Raw genomic sequence first — 19,774 nt, 5'->3', positions numbered from 1 at the left:
CATTGGGTTTCATTGTAATAAGGCTGTACTTCAATGACCCTCACATCACCAAAGGATTTTCCCTCCATTGTAGCTAAGCTGAGAGTTGACAGTTCTGCTGCACCAAGATATGAATTGTAGGTACAATTTTTGGATACAGACTTCCTGCTATGGTCTATTAGACTTGAGTGAGTGACTTCATTCTCAGCCCACAGAGAACAGGTTACACTCATTTAAGAAATGGTGTAGGTATTAAGATGGTCTATCCATAAAGTCATTCGCCAACTGTTCAATGAACAATGGTTCTGCTTGGAGGGTGGCACAGACATTAGGTGAGGGTAAGAATTTGATTTATTAGCTGTGATAATTTGGAAAAGCATTCATCTCAGAGAAAGAGTAACTTATAAAGTCCTCTTCTTCAAACTTGATACAATAGTCACAAATGTCAAGCAAAGCATTCATTCTCACTTTGTTGTTCTCTTACAAGCCACCTCCCTAGTTAATCGTCTATGTGTCTTTTGGGTATATAAATACTTTTGAAATATATAAACTGTTCTGAAAACCATAGTATAGTGTAAAAACATGAAATAAACAATACTACTAATAGAGAGGCTGACATAGGAGAAGCAAGATTTCAAACTCCTTATGTTGTACACAGCAAGACACTGTCACAAACAAGCTGAAAGTGTATATAGATTGTACAGTATTGGACCTATTTCTCCAATTACCAAATTAGAGAGACCATTGGATGACAATCAACAAATTTCTAATTCCTCATATTATTGGATTTCAGTCGATTAGGATATGTTGGTAATATTAATGTTCATATTAAGATATTAAGAAAAAGTAATTGCAACTTCCTGTTGTTTTTGTTGTAAGAGGTGGAAATAGGTTTGTGTGGATTTGTTGAAAGATTACTTTCTTGCTTCTTCTAGGGTGTAGTTTGACTCCTTATGTTGATGTTTTCCATCTATTATCCTTTGTAGGGCTGGATTTGTGGAAAGATATTATGTAAATTGTGTTTTGTTATGGAATATCTTGCTTTCTCCATCTATGGTAATTGAGAGTTTTGCTGGGTATAGTAGCCTAGGCTGGCATTTGTGTTCTTATAGGGTCTGTATGACATCTGCCCAGGAACTTGTAGCTTTCATAGTCTCTGGTGAGAAGTCTGGTGTAATTCTGATAGGGCTGCCTTTATTTGTTACTTGACTTTTTTCCCTACTGCTTTTAAAATTCTTTCTTTGTTTAGTGCATTTGGTGTTTTGATTATTATGTGATGGGAGGAATTCTTTTCTGGTCCAGTCTATTTGGAGGTCTATAGGCTTCTTGTATGTTCATGGGCATCTCTTTCTTTAGGTTAGGGAAGTTTTCTTCTATAATTTTTTTGAAGATATTTACTGGCCCATTACATTGGGAATCTTCACTTTCTTCTATACCTATTATCCTTAGGTTTGGTCTTCTCATTGCATCCTGGATTTCCTGAACGTTTTGGGTTAGGAGCTTTTTGCTTTTTGCAATTTCTTTGACTGTTGTGTCAATGTCTTCTGCCCCTGAGATTCTCTCTTCTATCTCTTGTATTCTGTTTGTGATGTTTGCATCTATGACTCCTGATTTGTTTCCTAGGTTTTGTATTGCCAGGGTTGTCTCTCTTTCTGATTTCTTTATTGTTTCTATTTCCATTTTTAGATTCTGGATGGTTTTTCTCATTTCCTTCACCTATTTAATTGTGTTTTCCTGTAGTTCTTTAAGGGATTTCTGTGTTTCCTCTTGAAGGGCTTCTAGCTGTTTACTTGTGTTCTTTGAGGGTGCTATTTATGTCTTTCTTAAAGTCCTGTATCATCACCATGAGAGTGACTTTATATCTGAATCTTGTTTTTCCAGTGTAATGGTGTGTCCAGGACTTGCTATGGTGGGAGAATTGGGCTCTGATGATGCCAAGTGACCTTGGTTTGTGTTGTTTATTTTCTTATGCTTGCCCCTACCCCATCTGGTTAACTCTAGTGCTACCTGCCCTTGCTTAATCTGACTGGAGCCTGTTCTTCCTGTTATCCTGCTTGTGTTAGAACCCCTCAGAGTCAAGCTGTCTCTGTGACCCTGTGATTCTAGGATCCTGTGACCCTGGACTTGTTAGAGCACCTGGGAGTGGGGCTTGCTCTGTGTGTTGTGGGACTGGCTGCGGAGCTTGCGCCTAAGGTCCACTCAGGACACCAGCCCAGAGAGACCAGAAGGAACCAAAACTACTGGGCTGGCAGAGTTCCTGTGTGCCTAGTCCCGCTGGTCTCAGTTACTGCCAGTGTTGGGACAGTGTTGGTTCCTGCTCACCTCTGATCCTGGCTGTGTCAGAGCGCCTGGGAGTGGAGCTTCCTCTGGGTGTTGTGGGACTGGCTGAGGAGCCTTTTTTCTTCTCAATGGTGCAGTTACCTGCTTAATGTTACCTTCTTTCACTTATTCCCTGAGTTCAAGTTTTCCTGGCTAGGTCTTGCAATTATTTTATTTCAACTCCTTGTTAGATTTATGCTATTTAAAAAAATAAATAAATATTGAATGTAGGGGATGTGTTTGAGATGATAAGCACACACTGAGCTCCTTCACGAATTAGCTTTTCAACAAAGGCAACAACCTGATTCACAGCACATGCGTGGTCTTGGCCTGTTTCCGTTCTGATTATTTATGGGTTAAGAAGGAACTATTCACACTAGGATCTTATGTTAGACACATTAATCCACACTGGACTGTTACAGCCTTGATCTTCCTTGCATTAACTTTGCCAATGGTCTGCAGTAATGGGTCTGGAACGGCTCACATGAAGCCCTTAAATCACTGTCTTTCTGAACCCTGCTCACCAAAGGCTAGCATTTGGCTTGACTTAGGCCACTGACCTTAAGATGGCCTGCATTTAAGGTTTCTCTTTGGCCCCACCTTCCATGATCCAGTGTGAATATCTATATTACAAGCCTAGACTCTCCTCTGCTCAGACCTCATCAGCCTAACCAGAGGATCATCGGATCTGTGTTTGAGAATTGTGGCCCTTTCTTTAGGAGAAACTCTATCCTGCCTGAGGTCGAAAGATACATGTGTTGGCGCTTAGCACCCTCGCTTACCATAATTCAAGCTTCATGGGATTTGGCAGGATCTCTCATAGCTTGAGGTTATAGCTCTTTCCTTGGTTTGCAGAAAATGGCTTTTCCCCTTTCTCTTTTCCCTTTTCTGTTACTGTTGTGAACAAATTTCAATAACAGGGAAGAGGGTAAAAATGACTGCCTTCTGCTAGCTTTAAATAGAAATGAGAATTTTAAAGATTAGCGCAAACTCTGGGACTCAGTTTTTATATCTAGAAGACCATGTCCCTATCATGATTAGTGTGTCCGTATTAGCATTCTGAGAATGCCTCCACCATACCACTTGGCTTATTTAATGGAGACTGTAGATCTCAGTGTAGAGCTCATGTGATACCACTAGGCTAGGGTCAATGAAAGCAGAACTCAGATTACACTATCAGTCAAATCATGCTATCAGTACTCAAGGTCTGGAGAGACGGCACAGCAATTGCAAGGACTTGCAGCTCTTGCAGAGAACCAGTGTTTGTCTCCAAGTGTCCACATGGGGCAGCTCACTCCAGTTTCAGGGGAGCTGACACCTCCTGCTGGTCTCCATGGGTACCTGGACTCACATGTACACAAGTATATACAGACTCATACACACATACACATAATTTAAAAAATATGATAAATATTTTAAAAACACTATCTAATTGCACTGTATATTTCTAATACTAGTCATATATAAAATCTAGGAAGGAAATGTCTGCTATATAATAAGCACTCAAATCAAAGTTGTCTTTGGCTTCTAGTAAGTGTGTGTGTGTGTGTGTGTGTGTGTGTGTGTGTGTGTGTGTGTGTAGTAACAGATTAGAGAATAGTAGAATTGCTAAGACTTCCAGCTGCAGATTGAGAACCAAGAGTCAGAGGATGATCTTCTGGCTGAATCTGGCTGTAACCTGATCAGGCTGGAATACATCTTCCTGCTGTGTATCTTGCAATGACTAGGATCTCAAATCTTGAGGGAATTTTCTCCTTCTATACAGCTAGAGCTCCTTTCACACAGTCTTGGGAGGCCGTGTTACTGACCTGCTAATGGCCCCGTTGTAATTAAAATACTCCTGTTTGACTCACATGCCACCCAAGAGAACTGGGCTTCAGCAAGGCGTTAATGAGCACAGCCACACAGTAAAGCCAGCCTGCTCTTCCTGCATTCCCCTTTTACTGCTGGATGGCAGGTCCGGGGCCGTCTCTCCCAAAACTTTTGCCTAAACACACCTCAACCAACTCCGAGACACTCTTCCAACTATCTCTGTACTTCCCTGGGTCACACAGCTCACTCTAGAGGCCCAGGAGCCTCCAAGCACAACGGCACACACAAACACACTCACATAAACCTGGGATTTTATTTCAAGCAAAGAGTTAGATATAAGGACTTTCAGTAACTCATGGGAAAATAATTTATACAACCCCATAAACTTCACTGGTAGGCTAGACATTTGGAAAGCAGCCTTCTCTTCCAGAATGTCTGGAGCTCACAGATTTAAAATAGTGTGGAAATGTGTATGCTGTTGTATGTTCACCAACAGGCATGGCTGCTTCTGACACAGCTCATTTACACTCAACCCCCAAAGCATTAAGCTTCTCTGCAAGAGAAGGTGCTTCCTTGTGAGGTCAGAAGCATGCGGATGGGCTGTAAGTCCCAAAAGGCTTTCTCTGAGGACAAGCTCTGGGGAACTGCATGCTGTGAAGGAGGGCAGAAGACACAGGGAGGTGGATGCCGTGGAGGTTGACAGTGAGTGCATTCATGAGTGACCAATGCTCATAGCTCATCAGAGACCCATATTCAGAAAACAGTGGTGACATCACCTGAGGGTGACGCTTTCCACCCCCTGATGTTAGAGCATCAGCTACTGTCCCTGACAGCAAGCTGAGCACACATCCCACACAAAGGGCTACAAGTGACAGATATGGTATTTGGGTTGAGTTCATCGCTCTGATTATTCTACACTGTACCCATGAGGCACTACGCAAATTAAGTGTAATTATAACCTATAAATTTATAATAAATAAAAAGAACTGTTCTAAGTTCCTGGTGGCCAGCCCTGTTCATGCCCTAGGCCTAAATAGAGACAACCAGTTGACTGGGGATCAAATTTATTTATTTTAAAACATTTATTGACAGGCGGTGGTGGAGCACACCTTCAATCCCAGCACTTGGGAGGCAGAGGCAGGCGGATTTGAGTTTGAGCCAGCCTGATCTACAGAGTGAGTTCCAGAGTTCCAGGACAGTCAGGGCTACACAGAGAAACCCTGTCTCAAAAAAAAAGAAAAAAAAAAACTAAACATTTATTTTTAAAAATTCTGCCTGTCCATCTGTCCATCTGTCTGTCTCTGTCTCTGTCTCTGTCTCTCTGTGTGTGTGTGCGTGTGTGTGCGTGTGTGTGTGTGTGTGTGTGTGTGTGTGTGTAAGCTGGCTTATACATATGAATACAGATATCTTTGGAGCCCAAAAGAAGGTACTCGGTCTCCTGCAACTAGAGTTCAAGGCAGCTGTGAGGTGACTGACATGAATACTTGAAATCGGTCTCCTGTAACTAGAGTTCAAGGCAGTTGTGAGGTGACTGACACGAATACTGAAATCTGAACTGGGATCTTCTTAAAGTTCAGCGAGTGCTCTTAATTATTGAGCTGTCCTTCCAGCCCCAAAGAACAACAATACAAAACAATAAAATACTGCCTAGTTATAGCAATATTCATCTGAGAATAAGGTACAATATAAAAAACACATGAAACAAAGATTGATTTGACATGACAAGAACAAAAAAAACTTAAAGAAATATATAAAATGAGAATGTTTGCTCAATATATGACACAAACAAAAAAGTTATTTCATCAGTACTGATTCCTTCAATAACTTTTTGTTTGATTTTTGTTTTTGTGTTTGTTTTCCGAGACAAAATCTCTCTGTATAACCACCCTCACTTTCCTGGAACTCGCTTTGTAGACCGTGCTGGTCTCAAACTCACAACGATCCACTTGCCTCTGCCTCCCAAGTGCTGGCAATAAAGGCATGTGGTAGCATGCACAGCTAAGAACCATGTCATGTGTATATATTTTTAAAGTATGAGTGCTCTGTCTGCATGTACAGAAGAGATTGTCATAGATGGTCATGAGCCACCATGTGGGTGCTGGGAACTGAACTCAGGACCTCTGGAATAGCAGGCAGTGCTCTTATCCACTGAGCTATCTTACTTGTTCATTTTTTTAAAATGAGTGACTACTATAGAGCAGGCTGTGTTTCTAGTTTCCATGGATATGGGCTCTGTAAACAAGATATGGAGTCAGCATGCCAGCCAGACATATCCAGATCACCCCAAGAGAAAAACAGGAAAGTGCCAGGATGAAGGATGCTCGGAACTTAGGGGATGAGATGGCTGAAAGAGAAAAGGAGCTTGCCACCAAGCCCAAGGAGGAGAGCTGAGTCCCCAGGACCCACACAATGGAAGGAGAGAAATGTCTCTGTCAGCTGTCCTCTGACTTCCACAGACAACATACCACACCCACACACATATGTACAAAGTAAATAAAAATGTTCTGTGCAAATAAAAAAGAATTTAAAAAATTATAAAACATTGAAAAAGCAAATTGCAACAGGCTTTTCTTATTTTCACACCAACTGGCAGAGCTTGGGAATGCTGGGGTGTGATGGGCAGAGGCAGCATAGGCCTGCTCACGAAACTCCTCTGACTCTTTTTAGCAGCCAGGTGCAAACTCCTGCCCCCTCAGTGAAGTTATTTCAAATACACTAAACTTCAGACTGCAGCTGGCAAGTGCTGTGGGAAGCTGTGGTCCAGGGTGACCTCTACCATGTGTGGGTAGAGGGTGCTGGAGAACAGGGGTGGGGCCGGTCAAGCAACATGCCAATAGACTTAGCAGGGAGCAAGGTGGTCTGACAAGAACGTGCAGCATGCCTTCTCCAGACACACTGGACTAGTTGATGGGAACAGCTCAACTGGGGGAGTCAGGATATATCAAGTCACACCAGCTATGAGTGGGCCTGGGGTGTGGTAACTCACGGTTCAGTACATACAGCATTCACACTCACTTGGAAAAAAATGACCTGCAGGACATAATCAAGTATTATTCAAAATAGTGGTAGGATTGCAGAACTTAAGGCTTTTGAGTAAAGAACTGGTTTTAACAACTTTTCTGTAAAGGGCTGGATACCAAAGAAAAGCATACTCCACCTTGTGTCCTACATATCTGGACTTTGTTTTGCCAATGTTTTCTGGTTTCCATGACAACCTCTAGAGATGCCTATGCAAAGGGAAACTGGGAACCTCTCTCTCTCTCTCTCTCTCTCTCTCTCTCTCTCTCTCTCTCTCTCTCAGAAATGATTAGTTGTTCTTTTTATCATGGAAAGCTCATTCTATGCTGACAAATTACATTTTGACAGCTAGCTCGTGATCCAAGACAAGCATGTTGGAAGGCTGAATAATAAGGAATTTTCAGGAGCTAGCAGTCTGCATTTATAGTTTTATGTATGAGTGGTTGCTTTCACTGAATTCAAGAGATAAACGGAAGTGCTAAATACTTGGAATACTTCTGAGATAATTCAGAAGTACATCCATGCTTGAAATAGCTGACACATGTCAATGTGATGACCGTGCTGTGAAGGGACGTGGGCTTCTGAATCAGAGGGATGGGGTAGGGTTGGCCAGGGCACAGAGGGATGGGGTAGGGTTGGCCAGGGTGCACGCGAGAGGTTGAGGGAGGGGAGCCCAGCATTGACTTACTAAGCTTTCTGAGCTTCAGCAGGACACAGAACCTGTTCAACCTGTTCCCCCAATAAAGTAAGAGCTGGAAATACTGCACAGGTAGGTGATAGCAATTGCTAACACTGGTGGCAAGAGTTTGATTCCCAGAACCCACGTGATGTCTTCTGGCCTTCACATGTGTGTTTTGGCATGTGCACACATATATACAAACACATAAGCATAAATGAATGAATGAGTGAATGAGTGAGTGAATGAATAATAAATATTATTAAAGATGTGTATAAAGTGTCTACTACAATGCTAAGTCTATTGAATGGCAAGGCTGTGACTACTGATTTTATCAAAGAAAACATTAAGAAGTAAACATGGAAGAAATGGACACACTTGGGAATCTTGCCCAGGGACACACTAGGACTGGCTGCTTTGGTTTTAAGGCCACTGTGAGGTTACTAGTAGATAAATCCCCAGTGGGCGACAGGAAAGACTTGGTGTTTGTGAGATGGAGAACATGGCAGATACATTTCACAAACGCCTTAAAGGGAGTCAACTAAAAAACTGTCCACAGATTAGTGGACTCACTTCTGGGTCTTCCATTCTGCTCTACTGATCAGCCTGTTCTTATACCAATCCCATGCGGGTTTTGGTACTATTGTTTTGTAGTATAGCTTGAGATCAGGGATGGGGATACCTCTGTTAGTTCTGGGTTTGTACAGGGGTGTGTGTGTGTGTGTGTGTGTGTGTGTGTGTGTGTGTGTGTGTGTATGTGTGCGTGTGTGTTTCTTTCAGTTTATTTCTATGGTGGACTATGTTGATGAATTTCCACATGTTGAACCACCCCTGCATTTTTGCAGTGAAGCATACTTGATCATGGCGGATGACATTTTCAGTTGCGAGTATTTTATGCAGAGATTTCGCACCAGTGTTCATAAGGGTATGTGTGGAGACCCAAAGCCAATGTCAAGTGCTCTCCTCAACCACTCTCCACTTCATTTACTGCAGCATTCCTCACTAAGCACTGCTCCTCAGTTCTCTAATTCCAGCTATGGAAGCTAGACAGCTTGTTCTGGGGATCCCGTCTCCCCACTCTGTAGTGCTGGGATCACAGGCGGCCTTCATTCCTGCCTGGCTTCTCCATCAGGTTTTGGGAAGAAATCCCAGTCCTCACACTTGCATGGCAAGTGCTTTATCTACTGATCTACTTCTTCAGCCCCACAGTGAGCTAAACCTCACACATAAGTCAGAAGTAACAAATGGCCAAACTTCTACACTCTTGGAGGCTATAGTGAGAGAGAGTGAGAACCTTTGCAAAACTCACAGAAGACCGAACAATGTCAAGAGCCAAGGCAGGGCACCTCCTTATCTAGGCATGGGTCACCCTTGAGGAAGGTCAGCACTGAGGCTGCACTGACCTCTTGTGCTTTCACATAGGCTCATCTGCATGCTGAATCTCCTGGCTTGCTGTTGTTAAACCTGCACCCATTCTTAATCTGCCTTTACTCTTTAACCTTCAATTCTTGAAAAGAGTAAGAGTGTCCCAGATGACCTCATGGGCAAATCATTGAAGCTCTAAATACAAACAGGAAACAGAAAGCCTATGCAGACTCTCATCCAGTGAAAGAATCAAGTCCAAAATCCTTATATGGCATATATAAACACAGGCTATGCAAGGTGGTCAGTGTACCTAAAACTAGTCAGTCAGTGGATAAATGGCTGTAACAATGACTCAGTGGGTGTGGTGCTTTGAATAAAAATGGCGCATATGTTTGAATCTTAGTCACCATTAGTGGAACTGTTTGGGAAGGATTTGGAGGCTATCACAGCAGACTGGGTCCCCCAAAAGCCCACATCATTCCTTTTTGAATCTTTTTGTCTCTGCATCATGACTGTTGTCTCAAGATGTGAGCACTCAGCTAACTGCCATGCTCCCCCCTGTGATGGTCATGGACTCCACCCTCTGAAATCAAAAGCCCCAAATGAATGCTTTCTTTTATTAGTTGCCTTGGTGCTTTGCCATTGCAATACTAAGACAATGGGTAAAGAAGTGTGAGGAGCGGGGTTCAGATGCCCAATACTCAATCTGCCTTCAGCCCTTAACCTGCAATTCTTAAAAACAGTAAGAGGTTAAAAACTAAAGGGGTGTGGACGGCCTGTCATCTGAACCTTCAGAAGGTGGAGCTAGGGATTGCTACCCAAACCAGCTCTAGGTTTGGGTGAGAGATCCTGCCTCACTGTATAAGGTGGGGAGTGATTGAGGAAGACACCTAATACCAGCCTCTGGCCTCCAACTGCATATACACACATTCAGGCCAACACACATGTAAATGCATATACATACATGTATGTATACCACACATACATACATATGAAAATTAGTAAGAAAAAAAAACAAAATAAAAGCCCACACAATAAGATGGAGGCGGCATGTTTTCAGGGTCTGGGCCTATGTTTATCACTTTCATGGCTAAAGAAGGGGCATCCCAGATGTTTACCACTCTCATGGCTAAAGAGGGGGCATCCCAGATGTTTACCACTCTCATGGCTAAAGAGAGGGCATTCCAGATGGACACCCAGAAGAAAAGAGCACCTATCTCCCCACCTGTTATCAGCAACAATATGAAATATGGCAGTCTGAAGGCAGGACTTAAAGTCTCAGGGCTGGAGAGATGGCTCTGTAGTTAACAGCACAGGCTGCTCTTCCAGTGGGGCAGGTTTGATTTCTAGCACCCACACCACAGGGCAGCTCACAACCACCAGTTCCAGGGGATTTGATTTTCCTAGGCATCACGAATCCAAATGGTGCATAGACATACTTGCAGGGAAAAGAACCATACACATAAATTCTTTTATAAAAATTAGAAACAAAGTCACAATGATAATTGAAACTGTACATAAGAGACCTGTCCTCCCACTCCAGTTCCACCGCTACCATCATCTCCACCACTACCATTGTCACTATTAACACTACATCTGTTTCTTTCAGTTCAGTGACTGGATGGAGCCACATGACCCTCCAACCCTGCTCAGAAACTGATTAAGGTCTGAGTCAATCCTAACTGGTACCTAAGGGGCCTCAAGACAAAATGAAGGAAACTAGTTACATCTGAAGGTCAGGTAAGCAAAGGATGCTTTTTTTAGTGTAAGTGTGTCCTAAATGTGGCCCTGGAACATAGGACATATAACTTCCTGTGTTCCATGGTATTTTCTGAGTGTTTTACAAATATTAACTCACCAACAAAATGAAAATACACAGTGACATAAACACATGCCACTAGACTGGCAATCTGAGGGTAGGAAGAATGAACTGTGCCTTATACTTTTCAATTTCAAAATGGAAGCATCTTATAATTAAGATGTTTTATAGGTTGCCACTGATTAGATGCAAAACAATCTGTATTGAATCAAAAAGCAGAAAGTGAAAAGTCAGTGTGGCAAAACAGAAAGCAGTGGGCTGGGAGCAACAAGGTCTACGTGTCCTTGTTTAAGGAACGTGACCTTGAGCAGATTGCTTTTGTTGTGTGGAGGAGGGTAGCTCCACACTGTGAAAGGGAAACAAGGAATCTTTAAATGTAATGTACTCTCCAGCTCCCGATCTTTATACCAAAATAAAGAATTGACACTTCAAACGTGGGGGTCGGCTAGGGGTGGGATCCTCACAGAAAGCAAGAAGGTGGCAAGACTGGTTTGTTGTGGCTCTCAATAACAGCTCATAGTCGATCACTTTGGGGAAGTCTCTGTGGCAGGAGCTTGAGACAGCTGGTCATGTCATACCCCATAGTCAAGAAAGAACAAGGAAAAACAAATGCACAAACGTTCCTGCTTGCTTGTGATCAGCCTAGAAAATGGTGCCACCCACAGTGGGTGGGAGTTTCCCCTACTGGCAGGGCAATGGGCAGTCCCTCACTGGAACTCTCTTCCCAAGTTAGTCTAAGTGGTGTCAAGTTGAAAATGAAAGCTAACCACAGTAGGTAGCCCAGGGAAGCGCTCATTTCTCTGGATCTAGGTTTCCTACGCTGCAACCTGAAATTCAGACAATATCATTGTGAAGGTCTCTGTGGCCTCCAAATTCTATCATGTCGCATGTTCTTGGACAAAGGTGCTTGAGAGATGCCTGTTACCTCAGCGATCATCCTGTTGGTGTCCCCCAAGAAGAGCAGGTTCAAAGCTTCCTCCTCAGTTGTTGCCTGATGAAGAGACAGGTTTTTCAGGTGTATGTTCTGGTCAGGGTCCTCCAATATTGTCACTTTCCTAGGGGTGGCAGGGGGAGTAAGAGAAGAAAGTACTGTTGAGAAAAATTAGAAGTGTAACAACAAGCACGTTTAGAAACCATCTTGTAGCATGTGCTGAACAAAACCGAGGAGACACCAGACACCCCTGGAACTGCACCCAACTTTGACAGCCCATAGGCAGTACTGTCAAACATCACTAAAGCTGGGAAAAAAAGATCTCAACTCCCCAGTTGAGAAGCTGTGCATAAGTGCACTCTTTAGGTCATTAACTCTTCTTAAAACACATGTTCTGAGTTGAGAAAAAAACAAGCTGTTGAGTCTCTACCTCTGTATCAGGAATGAAGTGACACCATTTATTGTCTTAATTCATTTTCTTAAAAGGGTAAAACACTCATCTTTGCATACAGTGTCTCATCATGTCTGATGTGCGTAACATGACTCTATCAGCTTGCACATGATGAAAACCAGGATAGCTACCATCCCTCTTCGAGAGATTCTCCTGGTTTCTCATCATAGTGGGAAAACGGTCAAGGAGTTGATGATAAAGACTTATCTTGTGCCGGGCGGTGGTGGCCCACGCCTTTAATCCCAGCACTTGGGAGGCAGAGGCAGGCGGATTTCTGAGTTCGAGGCCAGCCTGGTCTACAGAGTGAGTTCAGGACAGCTGGGTCTATACAGAGAAACCCTGTCTCGAAAAACCAAAACCCAAAAACCAAAACCAAAACCAAAACAAAAAAAGACTGATCTTGTCCATGAAAGCCAATTCTTGGTCCTAGTCCTTTTAGGACAAACCTTTCCTTCTGTTGCATCTTCTACCAGAGCCTTTGTGATATTACATCTACCACTACAATAACCTTAGGGCTGTCCCAGAGCCAAACCTGCATCCAGAGATGGCTGGCTAGAATTCTCTTCTGGTTCTTTTTCACACATCCTGCAGTGAACAAGATTTGGAAAACTTCCTCCAATCCTGCTCCAAAGACCTACATTCCACAGCCTTGGGGTAGCTAGAGTTCCTTTCCAAGGGAATGTGTATCATTCATGAGTTTTGCCAAAGACCATTTCTGGGGGTGTTTCACTTGCTTCAAACTTTCAAATGGTGGTGTTGGGCAAAGGTTGGTATCCAGGATGCTTCATCTTTAAAGGAAGAGCAAATGGACGCACCATCTCCTCAGCATAGAACCTTATTTATTGGGGGTAAGGGTTGACAAAGACACCCCACATAGAACTGAGCACTGAAATCTCATTCTCAGCACACTGACCAATTATACATCTTTGCATTGACTGCTGCACACTTCAAAAAAAATACTATCTGTGACCAAAGCTGAGAGCAGCCCAGGTCTGTATCAACATAAGTAGTCAGAAGGCGGCTCCACAGAATGGTCTGTTTGCCAATTAACAATAGCAGGTTCTACTAGAGATGATGGCCTCAAAATTATAGTACCAGGCAGGAATTTCCCTCCTGAGAAATAGCCTCAATCCAATAAGAAAGTGGTTGGTTACCCCTATAACCACCATGCCACTACTGTGCCAGTGGGCACAACTTCTCTGGAAGGTTGGCATTGCATCATGTAGGGTCCAGCCCTGAGAAAGTCACTGAAGACTTTCCTACCATAACAGCCTGCTTAGTATTTTTAGACATCGTGGAAGCTAGTCAACAGGAAGGAAGTTTCTTGGTCAGTTTGAGACTGGCTTCTCTACTTCCTGCAAGCATCTTCAAAACCAAGAGCACATACACGACACTAATTAGATTTAGTGAGTTATTTAAAAAGAATACATGAAGTTTGGAGGGTGACACACTAAGGAAAAGATGGGTGAGTTGGCGGAAGGAAATCTGGGATGTACTTTACATTCTATAGATGTATGGAATTCTCAAGAATAAAGAAGAGTTATTTTTAAAAATAAAATATGTGAATAAAGAAAAAGCTATTTAGGATATGGTTACCTTTTAAATGAAGATATTTCAAATACCATAATTAAATTTTTTTTCCATTTTTCAAGGAAGTTTCTGGCCTTTTCATATGTAATTTGTGGGTACTTAAAATACTAACCGCAGTAAGGAAATGTAAGTTGCCCGGCACATCTGCAGGCAATGTGTCCCTGGAGGTGTGTTTCTTTCCTGCAGATGACTCCATTGTGGAGCCTTCAACAATACCCACAAAGGCAGAACATCTCCCTTCCCCTCGTGAAAACAAGCATACTTTCTTTATTTTTAATAAGACTCAGAAGTGAGCGTATTGAAAATGCCCAGGAAGCCCGAAGGCTCTCTTAACTGACATGGATGAGCTGTGTTCTATTTTGAGAAGATCCCTTTATGCCTCAGATTTTGCCTCTGACCAGCTCAAAATGCTTTGAGTAAATTCATCTTCCAGGGACACAGAAGATGGGATTCTCTCTGACATCCAGGTTCACCAATGGAGGTGCGAGACATGAGTAGTATTCGAAGGCGAAGTCAGAAAATAAGCACTGAGATGGTAGAATGTTAGAAGTGAAAGGGAAAAGAAGTCAGGCACTTAGCATAAAGGACGAAGAATCCTCCATCTTACAGCACTAACCTAAAATGAACGGAGGATGAACACGGAGGCCTGAATACCACTCCTTCCCTGCAAGACCCCAGCAGAAGGGAGAAGGGAGAGGCAATGAAAACTCACCTTCACTCCAGCCTTGGCCCTACCCTTTGCCCTTACTCGTACAGCTGCCCTCACAATAGTCCTGTAGAACCAGGGCACTAACCCTGATCCTAGCCCCAAACCGCAACCCTGGCCTAAGCCCTAGTACTCACTAAAGCCCTGAGCTGAATCCAAAGTCTAGCCCTAACACTAGTCATTTTTTTTTTTTTTTTTTTTTTTTTTGGTTTTTCGAAACAGGGTTCCTCTGTGTAGCCCTGGCTATCCTGGAACTCACTCTGTAGACCAGGCTGGCCTCGAACTCAGAAATCCGCCTGCCTCTGCCTCCCAAGTGCTGGGATTATAGGCATGTGCCACCACCGCCCGGCCTAACCCTAGTTTTAACTCTAACCCTAGCCTGAAACTCCTTTGCATAGCCATGAGGAGCAGAGGCCATACCCACTGAGCTTCAGTTTTCCCTGATTGGTCCTGTTGCCATCTGCATGTCAGCGTTTGTCAAAGCTCTTGATGACTGGCATGAGACCAGTGCTGAGAACCCCTGATCCTAGTCCCTTGAGGCTTGTGCCTACAGCAGGTAATTCTGGCCTCTTGTTCTTTACTTCCCAGCCAGTTCCATCTCGTGCCCCAGTGGGAAAGTTGCTGATTTCTGACTATGTCTGGGGACAGGGAGAAGCCACACCAATCTAGGCATGGGCAAGGCAATTGAACTGCTAAATGTCCAACCAACCATCTGAGGCAGGCAACCATAAGATCCTTTGCCTTGGGACCCCCATTAAATTTTAGGTTATGCACACCACCTTCTTGGAATAATGCACTGAGAGGCTCCTTCCTTCCCCTGCACATACTGTACATATAAACCTCTCCCCAAATGATGCACTTAGCAACCTCAGAATCCCCTGACATCCCACCTGCAACCCAGCCACATGTACTCTCATCTCTGAACAGTGTAAAAGTTTCCCCTGGGAATTATCACATTTAGACAATGTCGATTCAAGTGTATTTGGGTATGAAGAACAGATGGACCGATCTTGCTTGACTAGTTTTGGGTGTGGATAAAAGAAAGGTGAAACTGTCCTCCACTCACTTTTTTGGGAAGAATCTTTGATTTACATATGTATCTGCATAATAGGCTGTGCATAAGATTAAAATCCAATGCATTTATGGGAAAAAATTGTGCAATAGAGAAAAATGATTATGTAGCCTAATATGTCAATCAAAATAGAGACCCACCTTGTCTACACACCTAGTAACCAGCTCTTGCTTATCTTGAACTTCAGTAAGGGAAGCCCCAAGCAATAAAGAGTGTCCTTGTGTCTCTTCATTCACGTGGTCTGCTGTCGATCTGGGCAGTGTCCCTCTGTGAGTATTGTTTTGCTAAGAACAAAGTCCCCTCGCATCTAATGCAAATCTGAGTGAGCCCTAATTTTCAATTCTTTGGGTAAAGGGTCAAGAACCTGAAATGCCAGACCCAGACCTTGGCCACCAGTGACCGGTAGAACCTTCCTATGGCATTCTTCCATAGGAGGGTTCTACCGGGCACATAGCCTGTGGGTAAACTAAGTCACATAATGTTGACCACAGCAATAACTATGACTCATTGGGGGACTGGGCACATAGCAAAGCACCCACAGGGCTTATTTCATCACTAAATTAAAAAGAAAAAAGTTTTAAGAGGAAGTCACACCATGCCTGTGTTTTCTGCCATTGTGCCAGGTAAATAGAAAACACAGTGTATACTCTGGGCACGCGGAGGCTCACTGGCAAGGCTGGCTAAGGCAGTCACTGTGGGGCACGCTGAGGCTCACTGGCAAGGCAGGCTAAGGCAGTTAGTCACTGTGGGGCATGCGGAGGCTCACTGGCAAGGCAAGCAAAGGCAGTCAGTCACTGTGGGGCACGCTGAGGCTCACTGGCAAGGCAGGCTAAGGCAGTCACTGTGGGGCACGCTGAGGCTCACTGGCAAGGCAGGCTAAGGCAGTTACTGTGGGACACGCGGAGGCTCACAGGCAAGGCAGGCTAAGGCAGTCAGTCACTATGGGGCACGCGAAGGCTCACTGGCAAGGCAGGCTAAGGCAGTCACTGATTTAGGGCTGTGCCTGGGTAGAGCAGCGACAGTGCCAGGAATGAGGAGGGAAGTGTTAGTTCTTTGTTGGCACCATGGGAATGACTTGTAGACTCTTCACAGGCTGTCATCTCTGATGTGGCTACTCTGGACCAATCAAATGCCTACATTAGTGCTGGGTGCTTGCCTGGCTTTACTGCTTTGGTCAACATCAATTTGCATGTCCCTGGGTTTTCCTTCATGGTGGTTTCAGTGGTGTTGTAACTTTGCTGTCTTTATTTCTCAGAATTGTTGGTTTTGATGGTGCATTTATCGTATCTTCTGACTGCTTGTCTATGGAGGTTTTGAAAGGCGGACACGGATGCTGCATGATGTCGAAGCCGATGGATCTCTCATCGTCTGCTACGCACTCATCCATGGGCACCTCAGAAGAGGCTCCATTGCACCCTGATACTATCCTATTTATTTGTCTGTTTTTACTGAGACAATCTCACTATGCAGGCCTTGCTCTTGCTCACCTGAAATTTGCTGTGTTGACCAGGCTGGCCTCGAACAGAGATTGATCTGTGCATGCCTCCAGAGTTCAGGGATTAAAGGTGTGCCTCACCCTGCCCAACTTCCTGTGCAATCTTTGAGCCTGCTTCTCTCTCTTTCTCTCTCTCTCTCTCTCTCTCTCTCTCTCTCTCTCTCTCTCTCTCTCTCTCTCTCTCTCTCTCTCTCTCTCTCTCTCTCTCTCTCTCTCTCTCTCTCTCTCTCTCTCTCTCCTTCCCTCCCTCCCTCTCGTTCTCTCTCCCTCCCTCCCTCCCCCTCTCTTTCTCTCTCTCTCTCTTTCTCTCTCTCTCTCTCTCTCGCTCTTTCTTTCTTCCTCCCTCTCCTCTTCAGTGAGTTTCTCCTGGTTTCTGCCTCCTCCCTTGGACATGCAGCTTTGGACTATTGTTTACTGCCTGGCCTGCTCACAGTCTCTCTGGAGCTCTTCCTGCCTGCTTGTTAGCCCAGCCCCATCTCAGGCTCTGGAAACCCTGCCTAGCTACTCCTCCCTCTGCCTTGGAGGCTAACTGGGAAATGAGAAGGGTCTTAGCTCTACTACTGCTAGAGGCATTTTAAGATTAGGGAAAAATGAAGATCATTGGTAAACAGTTTTCCCAAGCTGCTTCCTTCCCCGGCCCCTCTCCTTCATGCTCCTTCTCACACTGCGATCATTATTTCCTCAGCCTTTTGCCCGCCCTTGCTTCTGACTACAATTTTTACAGGCTTGCAAGAGGTCTGTATTAGTGTTTCTTAAATAAACATTCTACTTCCAGGATGGAAACCCACCAGACTATTTATTTGATTCCTTGGATTGGGCCTGTGAATAGTTTCCCCACAAAATGTTTCTAAAATGTTTAGATTTCAAGCAAAAGTCAGTGAGCGTCCTGAGTTGGACACCTAAGTGGAAAAGTTCTGCTAAGTGTACCCAGCCTGCTTAATGATGGGGAAGCAACAAGCTTTGTATTTTCTCTATAAACAGAATCATTTCCATTTGGCTACTCGGTAGGAATTTGTAGGCTCATCGTAACTTACTGGAAGGCATATGAAGAACAATAGCCAAGTTCTTGCTTTCAATAATGGAAGCCATCAATGAAAGAGCTGTCCCCGCTCACGGTCTCCACAGCCTTCCAGCACTGTTGATGTGTTTGACAGGAACTTCCCAGAAGTTACAGCCATGAATGTGGACCCTCATTTTCATGTTATAGACAAGTGCTACAGTGTGATTTCTTCTTCTTTGTTAATGTCAACTTGCAAAGGTTCCATTCAATCATGCAGTTTGTGCACTGCACAATAGCACTGCCCAAAGGCTGCCAATCCCTTCAGGAATATGTGGGTGTTGTTGTTGTTGTTAGCACAACTATCTATCAGAGAACTGTGCAGTATCTTTTAGCCAAGATGTCAATGCTGGATGCTGGAGTCTACTGGTTCTTTTTGTGGTTTTGTTGTTGTATTGAGATTAATTTCTATGTGGTGTGTGTGTGTGTGTGTGTGTGTGTGTGTGTGTGTGTCCCAAAGAGGCCACAAGGGTCATAAAGAGGTCATCAGACCTCCCTTGGAGCTGGAGTTGCAGACATTTGTGAGCTACCCAACATGGGTGTCCTGACTGGAATTCTGGTCCTCTGATGGAGCATTAAGCATCCTTAACCACTGAGGCATCTCTCCAGCCAGTGAGTCTTTACAGTGGCAGTCATGAAAATCATCACTGTCTTAAATGGTATGCTTTCCATTTAGAAATACTAAAATTAACCAAAGGAAGGTGTCTATTTTCTGTACAGCTAAGACCAACACTTCTCCTCTTTTGCCTCAGGACACACACTTAAACTCTAACTACAGTCCCACTATAGCAATGTGACATGAGGTGCTTTCAAAAGCAACTTCTATTTTTATAAAAATTACTAAAATATAGAATAGACTGAAGACATAATGTGTATATTTGTGTGCATATCTAGATACAAGCATATGGCTAGTTACATTAAAAAATTCAGAAAATATCATCCTGAGTGAAGTACCCCAATTGCAAAAGAACACACATGGTATGCACTCACTGATAAGTGGATACTAGCCCAAAAAGCTCCAAATAACCAGGACACAATTCACAGACCACATGAAGCTCAACAAGAAGGAAGACCAAAGTGTGGGTACTTTGGTCCTTCTTAGAAGGAGAGCAAAATACTCAGCACATATGAAGATAAAGTGTGGAGTAGAGACTGAAGGAAAGGCCACCCAGAGACTGTCCCACCTTGGGATTCATCCCATATACAGTTACCAAACCCAGACACTATTGTGGATGCCATGAAGTACTTGCTGAAAGGAGCCTGATATGGCTGCCTCCTGAGAGGCCCTTGCCAGAGCCTTACAAATACATAGGCAGATATTCACAGCCAACCATTGGACTGAGCACAGGGTCCCCAATAGAGAAGTTAGAGAAAGGACCAAAGGAGTTGAAGGGGTTTGCAACCCCACAGGAAGAACAACAATATCAACCAACCAGGCCCCCAAGAGCTCCCAGGGTCTAAGCCATCAACAAAGGAGTACACAT

At 43.8% G+C, this 19,774-nt stretch overlaps 1 protein-coding gene across 1 annotated transcript in view; it reads right to left on the bottom strand.

Moving 5' to 3' along the window:
- Positions 1-19,774, bottom strand: part of Kif6 (kinesin family member 6) — a 319,301-nt gene that overhangs the window by 229,949 nt on the left and 69,578 nt on the right. The window contains exon 6 of the mRNA XM_031347801.1: positions 11,914-12,043. Within this exon, the coding sequence (XP_031203661.1) occupies positions 11,914-12,043 (130 nt within the window). The remainder of the gene's footprint in view (positions 1-11,913; positions 12,044-19,774) is intronic.

Source organism: Mastomys coucha, unplaced genomic scaffold (assembly GCF_008632895.1).
Source record: "Mastomys coucha isolate ucsf_1 unplaced genomic scaffold, UCSF_Mcou_1 pScaffold3, whole genome shotgun sequence".
In the NCBI taxonomy this organism is placed as follows: domain Eukaryota; kingdom Metazoa; phylum Chordata; class Mammalia; order Rodentia; family Muridae; genus Mastomys; species Mastomys coucha.
Note: the sequence above shows the minus strand (reverse complement) of the source record. Positions and strands in the feature narration are given on the sequence as shown.